Below are 17,938 nucleotides of genomic sequence, written 5' to 3'. Positions count from 1 at the left end.
TTATCTAACTAAACATCTGTTAGATTTGACGGTGTTGGTCGCTTATTGACAGAACCCAAACATAATGCAAAATAATTAACGATCAAACGAAACGGCTGAAATCTTAAGTTTGCATCATCAATATGTATTAAATATTCTGTACAAGGGTCATACAGACTGGAAACGTTAACTCTCTCTCTCGTTCCGCAGATACTGCCAAATCTGCTAGGTTTGTCCAGAATTTACTGTTTCTATTTAGTAAATATAACCGTTCGAAGATTAGATATACTTGAAAATTTAAAAATTGCAGAAAATTAACCCGGACACTTGCTGAGCAGTCCTGATCCGAGTTTGTAGTTGTGTTCTCAACATTGAAACATTGCATCCGACAAGAAATTAAAGCCATTTTTCTCCTTTATACCGATCATGTACACGTGCGTCACACTCATCAGACTACTTAGCTGAAGTTAAAAAATTCTCAGGACTAATGTTTGTTACTGAACATATTCCCGGTATAAATGACATGTTAGAGCCGTTAAATACTTGTTCGCTTTAAAATATAATTTATCACCTTTTCCACAAGTTATTCAGAGGCTAAGTTATTGTCATCTTGGTAAAAGAGTGCCAGACCTGTAGGAAGGATTTTACTAAATCACAACACCGGTTAGTAATTAGCCCATTTAGTTTTAGTATCTGTCTGGTTTTATTTGTGTGTTGTGTGTGTTTCGGTTAAGATTATTCTAAGATGCTGCAATTCATAAATCAGCTACTGCTTTCAGTCGAAGAGTTATTAAGTTCAAGCGAATCAACATTTTTAAAGGTACCATTGGAGTTAGTCGTTAAAGGTACCACAACGAATTAGTGTGCCTTTTAAAGTAATCAAGGACATTTCAAACTGCCGTTTTCAGAGTAATAATTCTCCACCAAAGCTTAAAGCTACTAAATCCACAAACATAAATAAGCATGCATAGGTTTCATTTTGGGCAATATTTTACTTAATGTACAGCGGGTTTCTATTATTCTGTTAAATTCAGCCACAGATATTCGCGGCTGGAAATATTACGTGATATTTCCGAATAATCAAATGCACAAAGCCTGTTGCGGATAATAGGGAAATCAGATTTATTTTCTAACGGGTATTTGATGTTCATGAAGAAAAATGTTAAAAATTCCCTATCTGTCCAAATATATTTCGTTCCTAATAGATTACAGGTTAGTCTGCTGCGTCAGTCAGTAGACATGAGCAGAATCGAACACGGAAGAAAAACAAGGCAAAAATTGCTTAATTAATTTAAATAATGCACACGAAAAGTTTACCACAGTTAAACGGAGGAATTTAAATAAATACTGATTTGCGTGACCCAATACAGGAATTTTGATTCAAATGGCATTCGGGTTCGGCTGGTGGAAGTGAATAATTATTACCTGAAGTTCGAGGCAAAGTAAACAACTGGTGATTTGTTGCATATTGTTCCAAAAAGAATAGAAACATTAAAAGTTCATTACCCAAAAGCGTAATGGGCCTTTCAGACTATGAGCATAGCAAGCTGGTACAATATTAGTGCCAAGCAAATTATAGACGTGTGTCAATAGACAAGATGAAAATTAAGATATAAACCTCATGCTCTCGTGGTTTTTTACTCAAAAATATTGAGTAAATTCCTCCAATGTTTAAAGCATTAGCAATCATCTGAGAATCATATTCTCCTACACCCCACCTGAATATCAAAATACAACTCTTAAAGGAATGTATTTTCATTTGTAAGCACAAGAAATTCACGACGACCCAACTGCATTTAACACCTGTGGTTTGGCTCAGCGTCAAAACAGTTAATAAAAATGTTGGAGATTTACAAACTTGTGACACTAAATTAGAATTTATCGGAAGTGATATTTTGTACGATCGAATAAAATATTTCCAAGGCTAGACAAAGATTCAATACTTTTTATTATTTCATTTTGCACATGAATGTATACAAACTGGCAAAAAAACAAACAGTATCTGTGACATTCACTTCACAGACTGGAACGGGATGAAAGTAGACCCATATACAAGCACGATAATATCTTTACAGAATAGACAAAATTTACATATCAACCCTGAAAAGCGTCATAGACCCCAGCCCCTATTGCAAACAGACCATAATATACTTTCTCTGAGAGGAACTCTTGTCATTTAAACAACTTGGCAGCAACTTCAGGAATTAAACTCTAAAATGTCTACGTTTCTACAAAAAGAATGCATTAAAATCTTATTCGAACCACCCGAGGGTAAATAACGCAAAATGCCACTGATCTACCGTTTAAAATAATCTGTACATGTGATTAGATAGAACTGGCTGACTCCCAACTATAAAAGTTGGCCAAATAGGAATTGAATAAAAGTTTCCTGTACAGACACGATTTACATAAAACCCAAATTTCAATTGAAATACACGAAAGGGAAGGGGAGGGGAAGAGGATGGTATGTTTGTACAGGTGAACGCACGGCTTTTAAACTTCACAGTTTTATTATTTATCACATTAAAACACTGACAGGGTTTTTAAAACAAAAACACCGGCCTGTGCATCCGAGCCCGGGATTACCAATGGTCACAGGCACCATCATTATCACAATCAAAGGGGCAGTAAATGGGCATTTTTTTTGTGCAGCAAACGAAACTCAAATGTTGGCACCAGCAGGTTTGGCTTTTGGCATTTCCGAGGAGGGAAGGACAGTTTCCGAGCCAGGCGGGTGTTGTCCCCCCCACGGGAGGCTTTAAGTGTGCGAGTAGAAGCCGTAAAAGGCCATCTCCTTGGCGCAATTTTTCTCGCAGTCTCTGGGGGTCAGCGCCTCGCTCTTGAGGGGGGACGGACTCTCGGTGGCTGGGGCCGGAGGCGGGGGCCCATCCGCCGAGATGCGCCTCCTCTTGGCCTGTTCGTAGATGCCAGAGTCGCTCGAGTCGATGGACTTGATGGAAGACGGGGCCTCGATCCAGGCCGAGTCGGGCAGCTCCTTGGGTTTGCTGTCCTCGGCGGCGGCCGCCAGGGGCGAGCGCTCGGAGCCGGGACCGGAACCCGGGCCCAAGCCCTCGGCCGCAGCCGCCGCTGCTGCTGCGGCCGCCGCCGCCTCTTCCAGGTACGAGTTGGTGGAGGCCCCGCGGGCCCAGGGCAGCACCGAGCTCGATTTGCACGAGTACTGCGGGCTGCGAGCCCCCCAGCCGGACGGGTCGGGATAGTAGCCGAGGGGCCGGGTGCCGGCCTGCAGCGGCAGCGCCTTCACCCCCACCCCGTACGACAGGATGGCGTTACCCGCGAAGTCGGTGTCGTAGGCCGAGAAATCGAGGCGGTTGTTGGCCGGCTGCTGCAGCGGGGTGACGAACCAGCGCTGCGGGGACGGGGCGGCCGGTTCCTCGGCTTGTTGTGGAGACAGCAGCCCGTTGCTGTGTGGGACGCTCCGCTCGCCGCCTCCGCCGCCGCCTCCGGTCCCGGGGCCAGCGTGGTGGAAGCGCGCCTTGGCGTAGTTATTAACGAACTGCTCCTGCAGGAAGGACTGGGTGACGGCGTAGCGGCTGCTCGGCACGATCTGAGACCGGGGAGAGTCACCCGGGGACGGGGTGAGCCGGTCAACCTCACAGCCCGTGTAGATCCTAAAAAGCCAGGAGAGAAGGAAGTAAGACTTGAGTGAGAACTCAACTCCCCAACTTTCTTTCACGAACAGAAATATTTACTGAAGTGCACACGAGGCTTAAATTTAAAAAGTCACAACAGCAGCTTTAAGTCAGCGTCCAGTTTATATCTTGGTCTCCTGGAAGACGCACGCACCTTGCGGCAGACTTCATAATGTGGGCCATCAACATTTTCAAGGACATTTCGTTTAAAAAAAAGTGCAAAACGAGTAGTAATCTGCCTTCATCTCAGACATGCCTAACTTATGAAAAACAGAATTATTTTTGAAAGTATATTCAGAAAGCAACAGCTGTAATTAAGCATCACTATTTATACACTACGTACCAGTTAAAAGTGCCCTGATTTAAAACGTCCTGATAGCTAATTGGAAACTAATATCATTTGTAAAAAAAAATCACAGCATTTAGAACGTAGGCGCGAACAGAAAGTCCTTCCATCCATTCTGCATATTTAAGTTTTAGAAGAATTGAAGCACAAACTTACGTATCATAGTTATCTCTAAATCCTTTGGCAAAGGGATTGTGGTCTATTTTCAACTGTGTGATCTGTTAAATATAAATTTCGATAGAGAAATGCATCACAACGTTTGTTTAAAAACTAGTCACTCCGGTTTCTTAGCAACCAAATTATGTGCAGACAGCTTAAAATATTAATGTGAATCGCGGCGAAAAAGTCACCGCTTTGTACAAAAGTTGTATTTGTGGCATGCAGTGCAGCAGAGGCTACCACGGTTCTATTACGGTCTTTGTTCAAAGTGGGAGTCTCTTCCGTTACAAACTCTGCCAATGACTATAATATTTAATCTTTAAAAAGTCAGGAATACAAGAATGATTTCCACAAGCCATCTTTTACTACACTATTAATCTTATGAAAAGTGGTCGTCAAGTGTGTATTAATGTTTCATTCAATGCCAAATTGAGGCATTTTACAACATAGTTGAGACAAAGTTGAATAATTAAATGATATGGCTTTGCATTTCCAGTTTGTTCCTTACATCTGTATTTTGATAGGCTGTAACTGCTATGAACTGGGTCTCTGGAAAAGTGAAGGTCTGAACCCTGCCGGGTTGATTCGAATCCTCAGCTCCGTCCTCATTCACTTCAACTACATGGAGTCGTGGCTGATATTTATGTAGAGACTGTAGAACCACCATCTGTCAGGAAAAAAAACGACATGGAAATGCGTCATTTTTCTGTCTTTAAAGACCCACGGCCAGATAAGCAAACTCGCTTTCCATATATTTGAGCTATTAAGCTGTCATACAACATCTCGTCAAAACTAGCGTCCTTGTGCCAAGGAATGTAAACTCACTGGGATTTCAGTATATTAAACACATTTTAAAATCCTGGGTTATCGTTGGAATTATTTTTTGAAAACGCACGCAAAAAGAACATAATTGCATCAAAAAGCCAGTTACCTGACCGTTGTTGTTTGATGCTCCCTTGTTATTGGTTAATTTTAATTTCCCAAATGAAATTTCTTGTCTCATCCAGTGAGCACCTGTGTTTGGCGAGTCTGGGTGCATGTAGATCCTATTGCCTGGAGAAGCCATCCAAAAACACAACCAATATCCAGTTAAATATTTTTTTTACTAGAAGCATGTCCCCTAATCTGGAACACGAGATTGCAAAACTGCAAAGCCCTTAAACGCACCAGGTTCAATTTTAAAGATAATCGAGGAAAACAAGGCAACTCTGGGAAGCGATTTCCGAAATCATTGAGACTCAACAATAGTCCCAGTCACTGATTGAAAGGACAGATCGTTGAACAACTTGCCTTGTACGTTGGTATCCGCTTTTCCGCAAGGAACCCATTTCCCTCCCTGGAATCGCCAGTGGTTGGGATCAGCCAGAATAATGTCAACAAAGATGTTGTAATGGGCAGTCGGATCTAGACCAGAGATGTTAAAACTCAAAAATGGAAACATCCGCCTGAAACAGAAAGAACATTTATCAAAATAAATGAATCGGATATATTAAAATAGGGATGTGTTTAGGCTTGTTATGCGTCAACTTGTATTTTTCTGTGCGATTCAATTTCTTAATGTTAACTGCTAAGAAATAAAAGTGAGATGGCACAATAAAATCCCTTAACGTTCCTTCCAATTTGCGCTTAAAATTGCATTATTTATGAGCAAGTACATTTAACTCCTCGAAGAAGAATGAATTTTAGAAGTTTTAGGAACTGGGGACTTGTCATAAATTCTTACTATAAATCATAGATACCCCGTCTCCAGAGACTCGTAGAAATAGAAAATCCGGTTTCGTACCAGCCCAAAGAAATAGACGGTGTCTTGCGTCTCTTTTGATTTAATGTTTGCCATTTTGCAGTCAGTAAACGTACTTTCTTATCAAGGATAGTGTAGTGTTTAGAAAAAGTCCACTTACCTGCCTTGCTTCGTGATGATCATTTCGGTTTGATGCCTATGGAATTTAAGCCACAGCGGCCTATTACACAAGTACACCTGGGCTTTGCCGGGAACCAGTCCTGGCTGGCCAGAAGAAAATTGATAGAAAGGTCCTCCCTGATAGCTGTGTCCATACTGTTGTGGGTATGGGTAACCAGTGGTCGGATAGCCTTGAGGAGAAGAATTGGACAAAATGCTATTGTAGGCTCCATTTGTGATCACAGGATGGTGAGCCATATACCTGCTCGGACTGCTAATAGAAAAAGCGGGATGTGTTGGTCCATGCTGGCCAGTGTAAGGAAACATAGCACTGGGAGCAGCAGTCGGTTGCTGTGGTTGGCTCGATTGTGACAGGAGATATCTGTCTGCCGCTGATCCATCGAAATTATGACGAATTTCAGAGACCCCGTCCAAAACAGGAGAGAGCTTGCTTCTCTGGACGTCCCCCGACGCGTCCTTGGAGTCAGGAAAATTGTCTGCCTCTGATTGATTCGTCATCCCCCTGGTAATTTTTTTCAGAGGTGAACCTCTTTCGAGGTTGTCACTGGCCGAGATAATGGGATCGTGTAAAGCAAGCTCACTGTTGGGATAAGTACTATTCACATTCAGAAATTTCTTGGAGAGCATTATAGATGAAGATAAGCAGTGCTCCAACTGCATAGCTTAATAAGTAATCGCTTCACCCTATAGAAACCCTCAACAGCAGATGCAAAAACTCAACCCGCTTGAAAGCAATTCTTTAAGCACTCACAAAGGCTTGTGCTAGTTCTTCCACCCCCCCAAAAAAAAAGCGATTGGCCAATTGACACTTTGCAATAGTAAGGAAGGACTCACTTTTGATCTTCCCGGTTGCACAGCTAATGAAACAGCTCTTGCTATTGGTTCACTGCTGACAGTAATTTAATTAGACAGACATTAATTAGGATAATCACCTGAGTCCTAATGGCAATGAAGGCAAATTGCAAGATGATCTCATTTTAGAAAGGCAGTCTGCGTGTTACTAACAAGCAACCTTCCCTCCCCCTGTTTTTGGACAGTGTTACAGCCAGGAAGAGTCTCGGAATACAATTGGGTTAAACTGCGAAGAATAAGGGCCCATTAAAATTGTTTCAGAGTTTGTTTTTGCACATCTGTATTGCCGAAATACTGTTTATTTAAAGATTAGATAGCAAAACCTAGTTAAACGTGATAGTTCAGTTGCAGGAAAAGTATCCAACAATAAATAGGGGAATAATCATTATTTCAAGTACGATGCTCTCAAGTCAACACTATTACAGACGGTGCCACTTTTGTGATTCATGTTCAAACGATACTTGCGTACAATAATTTATAGTATGGCTCCAATGGTACATATCGCATTTGCTAATGTGCATTTCAAGAGGTCGACGTTGAAATATTTAAGACTTGCATGAAGCACAGTGATGTATTTGGGTGTTTTAATGGTCGTGAGCTTTTAAAAAATCCTGATCTTTCTGAAGCGCAAAAATATAACCGAACAGTATTAACTGGCCAATTTGACTGTTTTTTAAAACATTTATCTATTCGCTTACTTCAGTTATACCGAGCACCATACCGCAAACAAATCCGGAGATTCTGATATTAATGATTCAATGTTTTCAGCACATGGAGGACATTCTGATCCGTTTAAATATTAACTAACTGTGAAGTTAGAAAATAATGTTTAAACGTAAAGAACTAAATACATTTTTGCAAGTGTGCTCGGTTCATTTCCTTTCTAATGACCTGGGAAAAGCACTGGGAATAAACTTGTTATACCTGATACATCCTCAAGGCTACTTAAGGGTTGCATTGTTAAAATAAACGTCACGCGTTCCCAGCGATTTGGAACACATCTCTAAAGTAATTCACAATAGTGCATGCAAATAGCGATACGTTATCGATAGCAGTTGATAAAACAGGTTTAATTATACCTTGCAAATTATTAGTTTAACAAGCAAATGAGGGATTTAATCTGTTTCATGAATGTCCGATTTATGCACAATTTGTAAACTGTCAGCCATCACGACTTCAATAACCTTATTGCAAAGTATCATTGGTGTGAGGTTTCTAATCTACACTAACCATACCAAATTACCCATCAGAAGTGTTTTCTTCACTCGAATTCATGCAAAATACAAGGCAGGTGCAATGATTAGTTGGTGCACATCAGTTTTTCCGAGATGAACTGAATGCAATCAGCTAAACAATTTCACATTGTCTATACTTTACTAAATATTATTGGTTCAATCTGCCTATGTGTTTTCTGCCTTCTGGGAGTCGGGATGCTTTGCACTCAATGAAAATGGCCTTTTTAAATAATTATTCCTCGTGAATAACAGAATTCCCCCGTGATGTTCCGCACCACAGCTTGAAAAGGACCAATTATTTTTCTGTGTGAAAGAGCCCGTGATATGGTGGACACTGACAGTTTTTATCGCTAAAATGGTATTCCGAGTTCACTAGCTCCACGATAAGCTTAATTTTCCTACTCGAGCGGAAATGTAGTATTTACAAGCACTTAGCATCGTTCAATTAATAACTGCAAGACCCAGCCTTTTTCGAAGATGAAAAACAGCTAACAAAAAAAAGACTGAAAAGTGTGGAAATGATAAAGAAATCAACGGCCGTCAAACAAAATGAATTCAACATTTAAGGGATTTATTTAGAAACGTCAATAATGTCGGTGATCCTGTATCAATACCAAGCAAGAAGTTCCATATTGGAGATTTAGATCGCCCTCAATTTCTGTGGGATTAAATTCACGCCAGGGTTGAGTTTAAATAACTTTCTGGGCCATTATATCCCAGAGACCCAGCGCGTTTATTGGTCCGTAAACTTAAATCAGCTACCCCTCACCATTTTAAAGTCAAGGAAACCGTATTCTGATAGACAACCAACTCTTAAGAATAATTCAACATGATTTCTTGTCAACTGTCGCTTTGCTTTTGGTTTACAATAAACAGATGAATACATTCTAACTTAAACCCGAGTGATTTAAGAGTTTAAGTACATATACCAGCTGAAGGAAGAGCAAGCGGGTTTAAATGAATGAGAATTTTCAGCAAGTAGCATTTGCTGCCATGTGTCTACTTGGCTCTAATTACATTTTGTACTATTATCTCACTCGCGCGAATTTTTGGGGGTGGGGGGGAGCTATGCTTTATAATACCAAAACATATACAATCATTACGAATAGTGAAATAGACGCAATGAAAACCGATTGCAAGATTGTTTTTAGTAAAATGCACTGTCGTTTTAAGATCAGAAATTGCATCATAGCTAACATAAAACATATGGTAAATTGGATTTTCAACAACTCTGTGACACGGCTTGAAAATGTGTACTAGAGGTTTCCGTCCCACGTTCGAACACTACTACCGCTGAGCTGTCTAGTAGTATTGGAAAAATGCACCAACAGGAGAGTTAACCACTAAATACTCTTTTTTCACGATTACCTCCAAAATAATCGGCTGTAATTTTTGAAAACAAATTCTTCAAACGGTAAGGAAAAAGTCAAATTTCGTATAACTGATTTCATCAACAAGAATACATAGATTCCCAATCTCGAAAGCGCCGGTGGATTACCCAGACGTGGATCATTAAATACAAAAATTACATTCCCACTGAAGTTGTCATTTTACCCCCGAATTTTGGCTTTTACTCCAGTTAAAACACCTCTGATAATAATGATGGCTAATGTGACGAAATCTGGCGATCTTGTAAATGATTATCTAGTTTTTCTGGAGTTGCATTTCAATTACAGATCGCTGTATTTGTTCCTTGTTCCAGGCAGAAATAGTAAATTCAATATTAGAATAAATAATTAAATGTTTAGATCATGCAGGAGTGTAACCGGTACTGAGTGTGTGACTTGTAACTCAAAGATACATTTAAAGAAGTATATCTCTCGAATTTTTCCTGAAAATATAAATCCATCAAGCTGTTACTAAGTGGCACAATCAATTTTAAAATATGATCCTATCTAATGGTCGCAGTATCATAGTTCAGATTTGCCAATCTTAGCAAGTTATGGCTGGATTGTATCAAGGTTAATCACTACAGATAACATTTTCCCCCAAAAATAATCTTGTGCGCCTCTTATTCATGAATTAGTGGGTTAATGTACCTTAATGTTCTTTGTGCCAAGCAGTTGGTTGAGAAATGTCATTCTTCACAGACGAGATTCTAGTTTGACCTTAGCATCTGCCATATTCACAGCTACGACCCTAGAGGTGTTAGACATGTGCTACCTCTGTAGAGCTGAACAGCTCTTCATAAACCAGGAAAGCTCAGAGAAATGTAAACTCCTTTTGTTTGCCTGATTGAGGTTTGGCGCTACATAAACCCTGCAGCACTTCATTTTGAAGTCTTCAAAAAAATGACAGAATCTGTTTTAGACAGCCCAAGTCTGATTTTCGTGGCATTGACGAGTTACAGTACAAATACAAAGACAGGTCTAACTTTATTTTATTGATAGTTGAAGATCAACAAATTGAAAATGACGTCAACAAAATACCAAAAATCAAACTTAGATATGAAGATCAAAATTCATTTTTTTTTTACAAAAAAGAAAAGTAAGACGGAAATAGGTTTGGATCCTTGAAAACTGATTCAAAAGCAAGAATGGCAGGTGCAGGCATGGTTGCTCACAGCTCATGTTGCCGAATGTCTTATGCTTTTGATAAGTAAAGCCTTTAGCAGCCTCGGCATTACAAGTCATTCAATATAAACTATACAATAAATGAAAATATAGCAATGCATCAGTACTTAATAATATTACAGTTCACTATTTAAATACAACTGTATCCAACATGGCTGCTAGGCACTGCACTATATTTGAAGTCATCACAACATCCACATGCTCCTCCAAATGGCGTTTCGGATCCTATGAAATAATCAAGGATAGAAGTAATCAAACAAATAGGTAATTTTTCAAGCAAAGCAATACTTTTCTGAAAATATCATACTTATCTAGATTCTCAACTTTATTGTAACATTTACATTTCAAGTACTCTAAAATGGCATCTAGAACAAGTCATATAATGCCTCAATTTTTCAATAACATGTTAGCAGACCAGTTTCATACAGTGCAACTGTGAAAATGTTTTGCAGCTTTTACAAACAAAGCAATTAAAGTATAAAAATCAAGGCCTTTTATTTTCTGGATTTGAAAAGGAACATTCATGCTTCTAGATAACAGATTACATCTCAGACAGCAGCCTAGAGGAGGGATTCAAATGGATCCACATTTCACAGATTGGATTACAGTTTAGAACAGTGCTTCTCAATCTGGGATCCACAGAGACTTTTAAGGAGGTCTGCAAAATAATGTTAATGGGACACATTGAAAAAATGAAAATCGCTTATTGTCACGAGTAGGCTTCAATGAAGTTACTGTGAAAAGCCCCTAGTCGCCACATTCCGGCGCCTGTCCGGGGAGGCTGCACTGGCAAAGGTCAGGGTACACGCTGTGGTCGTGTGCTGATTTAATTCACCCACTCAAGTGGCACAGGTGAGAAGTTGCTCACCAGGTAGTTTGATGTGAAGCCTGAGGGTCTAATTTACTTGATAACGAGATCCTGGTAAGCCAATGCCAGGTGGACACTGGAAAAGAACCCTGAAACTTTCAGCAGATATGCAGTGAGTTGACGGGAGATAGAGCGATAACTGGAGCCAGCATTCCCAAAAGGAACCACCAAGCCTATTCCCACTCCAGGAAGAACAGGGGAGTGCCACGTGAAGTACTGAAGAGACATTTTTCGGAAATTAGAACATTTCAATTGAAAGTAACATAAAAGTTTTCACATTTGGCAAAATTTTATGCATGTTTCTTTAACAAAACACTGATGAACATTAAATTTAGAATGTAATGTATAAGAAGTTTATATTATTATTCAGACAGAGGAGAGGTCGATGATTACAAATCCATTTGAAAAAAGTTCCATAAGCCAAAAAGGTTTGACAACCACTGGTTTAGAATTCACCAAAGAGTATTAATGTTCTGAATAATTAGCTTTTCCTCCCACACAATATTTGTCAGTAAAAGTACTTAACCATTTTGTTCTGGGTTTCTGTTCACTTGGTATTGACCCCAATGACCGATAGAGAAGACGACAGCTAAAGTGATAGGGCCATAGGTACAGAATTTCCTTTTTATCTTTTGACTTTAATTAACTTAATTTTAGCTGCTCAATATTAAGGACTGTTTAAACTTGTTTACTTTGTACCTCGTCTGTGGACTAACGTGCCAAGTTATTTTGATTTGTTATTTTCCTGGGGCAATTATGCAAGTTATCACAGTATCAATTGGAGTTCAGTAGTGACAGATTAGTGGACTGTCAAAAAGATATTGGAATCCAGGGTTTAGCCTCAATGGGGGAATCAACCTTGAGATATAGCTTTTCAATATTATATTTGAGGTGAATGTTTGATATTTAAGTTTGATGTATATGATTCTAATAAACCTTTAAGGAAAAAGAAAAATTGGTTGGGGAGGAAGGATGGAATCAGTTGAATCTTGTGTTGTGTGGTAATTGCATGATATGGGAGGTCCTGTATGTTTCTGCTGCCCCAAGCTCAAGGTTTCTGAAATAATAATACCAATAGGATGGAAACTGAAGTATTCCCGGGATGCACATTTACAACATGATCACCACACATGCTGAATTGGTTAGTCGGGAAGAAAAACGAGTGACCATTCATTAGTGTATTAAGTCAAAACAATAATAGCGCTGGGGTCTAGAAAGCAGAATCTATGACAACGGCAGTTTGGAGAAGATCAACATGAAACATGGCATCACAGAGCAAGAGCAAAACATTTGGGGAAATAGACAGCCAGACGTCATGGTTCATAGAAACATACTGAATTTACAGCACATATATAAGCCATTCATCCCAACTGATCTACACCAGTGTTCGTACTCCACCAAATTCCCCCACACTCTACCTCTTTGTGTTTGCCCCATAATCTTCTATTCCCTTCTCCTACATGTCCACATCAAGTAGCATCTTAAATGAAAAGTTATCTGCTTCAACCACTTCCATGTACAGCGAGATCCATGTTCTCACTGCTCTATCTGGGGTGCCAGTTTTGGCTGTGGTAGCACTGCCACCTCAGTAAGACAGCTGTGGGTACGTCCCACTCCAAAGACTTAAGCACATAATCTAGGTTGCCTCATATTCCGCTGTCAGAGGTGCCATCTAAATCAAAGCCTAATCTGCCCTCAAATGGAGTTTACAGATGTCATAACAGCACCTGATTTATCCCTCAGCTAACACTGATGGGAAAAAAATCTGGGGCGGGATTCTCCCGTACCTGGCGGGGCGGGGGGTCCCGGTGGTACGGAGTGGTGTGGACCACTCCGGCGTCAGCCCGCCCCACAGGTGCGGAATACTCCGCACCTTCAGGGGCTAGGCCAGCGCCGGAGTGGTTTGCGCCCCGCCGGCCGGTGTGGAAGGCCTTTGGCACTGCGCCAGCCGGGGCTGAAGGCACTCCGCCGGCCAGCGCGGGAGCGTCAGCAGCTGCTGACGTCATCCTCGTGCATGCGCGGGGGGGGGGTTCACCTTCGCGCCGGCCATCGCGGAGGACCACACGGCTGGTGTGTAGGAAAAGAGTGCCCCCACGGCACAGGTCCGCCCGCGGATCGTTGGGCCCCGATCGCGGGCCAGGCCACCGTGGGGGCACCCCACGGGGCCAGATCGCCCCGCGCTGCCCCCGCCCCCCGGACCCGCATAGAACGGGCGGGACTTCGGCCCATCTCGAGGCGGAGAATCGCCGGGGGGGGGGGGGGGGGGGGGGGGGGGGGCGCTGCGAGCAGCCGGCATGGCTCAATTCCCGCCCCCGCCGAATTTCCGGCGCCGGGGAATTCGGCGGCCAGCGGGGGTGGGATTCACGCCGCCCCCCGGCAATTCTCCAACCCGGTGGGGGGTCGGAGAATCCCGCCCCTGATCTTTAGCTCACTGGTATTGGTACCTTTCTGCTCGCAAATTGGCTGCCACATTTCCTACATTACAACAATGACTAAACGTAAGTATGCCATAAGTTTTAAAGCTCTTTGGGCCATCTTGGTCATGAAACGTGTTATATAAATGCATGTCTTTTTTTTAAAAAAACAAATCAAAATTCTTTGGCTTGGATGATGATGAAACTAACAGCACTCACCATTATTACTCCACTAAAACCGATAGCAACTTTCGGAGTTCAAACATTTAAAAAAAAAAAATTTTAGAGTACCCAATTTATTTTTTCCAATTGAGGGGCAATTTAGAGTGGTCGACCCACCTCGCCTGCATACCTTTGGGTTGTGGGAGCGAAACCCAACACGGGGAGAATGTGCAAACTCCACACGGACAGAGACCCAAAGCCGCGATCGAACCTGGGACCTCGGCGCCGTGAGGTAGCAGTAATATCGACTGCACTATCATGCTGCCCTACCGGAGTTCAAACATGCACAGAATCATGCAAAACTTTGAAGTTACTGTCACTGAGTGTAGAGATTTCCACAAACTGCTATGTTTCTTAAAAACATGAATTGAGACAGAATAATTACAAGACTAAAGGAGGCCACTGGGCCCATTGAGTGGAGCATTCCAGTCTGTCCATTTCCCCACTCTTTTCCTGTAACCTGGCAAGTGTATTTCCCTCAAGTGCTTATCCAATTTCCTTTAAAATCATTGATCGTCTCCACTTTCACCACCCTTGTAAGTAGCAAGTCATTATGAATTGCTGTGAAAAAATGTTCTTCAATACACCCCCTCTGCATCCCTTGCCCAAAATTTTAAATCTGTGTCCGCTAGTCCTTACACTGTATCTGAAAGACCTTGCATTATCAACTAATGGGAACTTATCTTTGTCTATTTTATCTAACCCTGTCATCACCTTGTATAAAGCCCTATCAAATCTCACCTCATTCTCCTTTACTACAAGAAAAATCATCTAAGCTTCCCCAAGAGGCAGGGGACAGAGGGTTCCTGGGGGGAATACTGATGGTACCTACCACTGATAAGGCAGAGTAGTGACAGGTAAAGGGGGCAGTGGGAGCCTGCAGGGTAGGCGGATGAAGGTGTGGCGATTTTGGGCAAAGGGATGCTGCAGGTTGTTTGAGGGGATGCAACGATAGGCAGAATGGGTGTGCGGGGAGGTATGTCTATTTTAACAATGCCGGGCTGTTGGGGAATGCAATGGACTTCAACATTGACTTGGATCGGACGGTAGGTGCCCGATCTCTCTTTCCTCTTTGTGCATTCTCCTCCCTCAATATTGGATAGGTTGCTGTTTGAGCACCTTTTTAAAAGTGGCGTCTGGATACGTTGCGCCATCCAGCCCACCCCGCCGCGCGATACATCGGGAACCCCCCCCCCCCCCGCCGGACTGTATAATTAAGGAGGCCAGGATTGCACAAATTCCCAGCGGCCTCCACAGCCTGAAACATCCCCTGTCTCTATCACTGCACTCAGTATCAGAAGGGAAAGTCCTGCCTAATATCTCTATTAGTGATGCCCAAGATCTCATATTTGTGGGTAACCGTTCATTCAGTATGTCCTGCTATCTTCAAAGATATACATGAACTCCAAGGTCCACCTATTCCTGTACTCTTCAAATTAATGATAATCTTTATTAGTGCCACAAGTAGGCTTACATTAACACTGCAATGAAGTTACTGCGAAAATTGTGTCAATCAGCATATATTGCCTATTTCTATTCCAGCCTCGGGGCTGTTTTAGCACTGTGGGCTAAGACAGCTGGCTTGTAATGCAGAACAAGACCAGCAGCGCAGGTTCAATTCCCGTTCCTCCCCGAACAGGTGTCGGAATGTGACGACTAGGGGCTTTTCACATTGACATCATTGAAGCCCACTAATCACAATAAGTGATTATTATTATTCTGGTAAAATACATCACCTCATACTTCTTTATTATATTCTGTCTTTGCCAGTCTTATTGTTCTCTTTACTTCTCCTTTCAACTTACTGTGTTTGACCTGGTTCTTGCGTGATAAACTCACTTACATGTATCATGGCCCTCTTTTATTGTATCATCATATTTTCAATCTCTCTCTTCATCCAAGGAGTCATGGTTTTGTTTCCCATTCTTTCCCTTTTGATGGAATGTACCTTAGCCTTTACTTAAAAAATCTCCTCTTTCAAGATCACCCATTGATCCAATAGATTTCCCTGCCAATCTTTGGTTCCATTTTACCCGAGCTAGATTCCCCCTCATCCTATTCATGTTAGTCCTCTTCCAATTGAGAAGTTTTACTTTAAATAGTTTCTTCCTCTTCTCCATTACTAATCGGAACCTAACGATATACATGATGATCATTCATACCCAAGTGCTGTCCCAAAGATACTTGTTCCTTGGCCTACTTCATTCCCAGCACTGGATCCAGCAATGCCTCCTTCCTAGCTGGATTGAGAACATACTACTAATTAGGCAAGTTCACGTGAACACATTTCAGAAATTCCTCTCTCTCCTTTCATATTATCCCAATCAATGTTTGTGTATTTAAAAATCCCCAATATCACCACTCCATTGTTCTTGCACATCTCAGTGATTTCCCTGCAGATCTGTTTCTCTCTCTCGCTCAGTTTTTGAGAGGTCTATAGAATATCCTCCTGGTAGTGTACTGTTTTTGTTTCTCAACTCTAAATCAAATGGATTCTGCCCTGGACCATTCAAGGATATCCTCTCTTTCCTACATGATATTTTCCATAATCAGTACTGCCACTCCCACCTCCTTTTCTCCTTCCTTATTTTTTGAGCCCTTTGTTTCCTTGAATATTAAGCACCGAATCTTCACCATTTTCATCATTTCTTTTATTGTCACTACATTATATTCCCACACATATATTGCACTCACAGCTCACCAACGCCATTCACCACATTTTAATGTGTTAACATAAATCTATTCTAAACATGTATTTGTATTCCTTGTAGTTCTTAGTCAAACTTCACCAATCTTAAACAGTACTACTTTATTTTTCCGTACTATCCAATATTCTTAACTCCTTTATGCAGGGAAATTTGGCATGTCCACACTGACTCTTACCAACTTTTACAGATGCACCATAGAAAGCATCCTATCTGGCTGCATCACAGCCTGGTATGGCAACTGCTCGGCCCAAGACCGCAAGAAATGTCAGTCAGAGAGTCGTGAACACCGCCCAGTCCATCACACGAACCCACCTCCTATCCATTAACTCTATCTGCACTTCCCGCTGCCTTGGGAAAGCGGACAGCATAATCAAAGACCCTTCCCACCTCCCTTACTCACTCTTCCAACTTCTTCCATCGGGCAGGAGATACAAAAGTCTGAGAACACGCACAAACAGATTCAAAAACAGCTTCTTCCCCGCCGTTACCAGACTCCTAAGCGACGAAAAGTGAAGTCACATGGGATCAGAGGTGAGCTGGCAAGATGGATACAGAACTGGCTAGGTCATAGAAGGCAGAGAGCAGAAGTGGAAGGGTGCTTTTCTGATTGGAGAGCTGTGACTAGTGGTGTTCCACAGGGTTCAGTGCGAGGATCTCTGCTGTTTGTAGTATATATAAATGATTTGGAAGAAAATGTAACTGGTCTGTCAGAGGATAAATTCAAAGGACTGTCAGAGCAGGATTTAGATCGTTTGGAGACTTGGGCGGAGAGATGGCAGATGGAGTTTAATCCGGACAAATGTGTAGTAATGCATTTTGGAAGGTCTAATATAGATAGGGAATATACAGTGAATGGTAGAGCCCTCAAGAGTATTGACAATCAGAGAGATCTAGGTGTACAGGTCCACAGGTCAATGAAAGGGGCAACACAGGTGGAGAAGGTAGTCAAGAAGGCATACGGCATCCTTGCCTTCATTGGCCGGGGCATTGAGTATAAAAATTGGCAGTCAT

At 41.8% G+C, this 17,938-nt stretch overlaps 2 protein-coding genes and 1 long non-coding RNA gene across 5 annotated transcripts in view; 1 reads left to right on the top strand and 2 right to left on the bottom strand.

The window, feature by feature from the left end:
* Window positions 1-1,909: 1,909 nt before the first annotated feature.
* On the bottom strand, window positions 1,910-6,984 carry tbr1b (T-box brain transcription factor 1b). Of its 2 annotated transcripts, none has more exons than XM_038789666.1 (6): window positions 6,036-6,984; window positions 5,425-5,579; window positions 5,066-5,187; window positions 4,643-4,801; window positions 4,132-4,193; window positions 1,910-3,608 (listed from the first exon to the last, which is right to left on the bottom strand). In XM_038789666.1, the coding sequence occupies exons 1-6, from the start codon at window positions 6,713-6,715 to the stop codon at window positions 2,738-2,740; spliced, it is 2,049 nt and encodes a 682-aa protein (XP_038645594.1). In that variant the 5' UTR covers window positions 6,716-6,984; the 3' UTR covers window positions 1,910-2,737. The 2 variants fall into 2 exon arrangements, with proteins under 2 accessions (XP_038645594.1, XP_038645595.1); XM_038789667.1 differs by lacking the exon at window positions 6,036-6,984 and adding an exon at window positions 5,918-5,932.
* Window positions 2,960-4,994, top strand: LOC119961980. The gene is made up of 2 exons (XR_005459776.1): window positions 2,960-3,097; window positions 4,659-4,994. It is a non-coding gene; the product is annotated as an uncharacterized LOC119961980 (long non-coding RNA).
* A 3,520-nt stretch (window positions 6,985-10,504) lies between the features above and the next one.
* psmd14 (proteasome 26S subunit, non-ATPase 14) overlaps window positions 10,505-17,938 on the bottom strand; it is a 169,620-nt gene continuing 162,186 nt past the window's right edge. For both annotated transcript variants that reach the window (XM_038789661.1, XM_038789660.1), the window contains one exon: window positions 10,505-10,940. In XM_038789661.1, the coding sequence (XP_038645589.1) occupies window positions 10,842-10,940 (99 nt within the window). In that variant the 3' untranslated portion in view covers window positions 10,505-10,841. The remainder of the gene's footprint in view (window positions 10,941-17,938) is intronic.

This window comes from Scyliorhinus canicula, chromosome 2 (genome assembly GCF_902713615.1).
Source record: "Scyliorhinus canicula chromosome 2, sScyCan1.1, whole genome shotgun sequence".
Classification (NCBI taxonomy): Eukaryota; Metazoa; Chordata; class Chondrichthyes; order Carcharhiniformes; family Scyliorhinidae; genus Scyliorhinus; species Scyliorhinus canicula.
The sequence above is the reverse complement of the archived record's forward strand: the minus strand, read 5'-3'. Positions and strand labels throughout refer to the sequence as shown.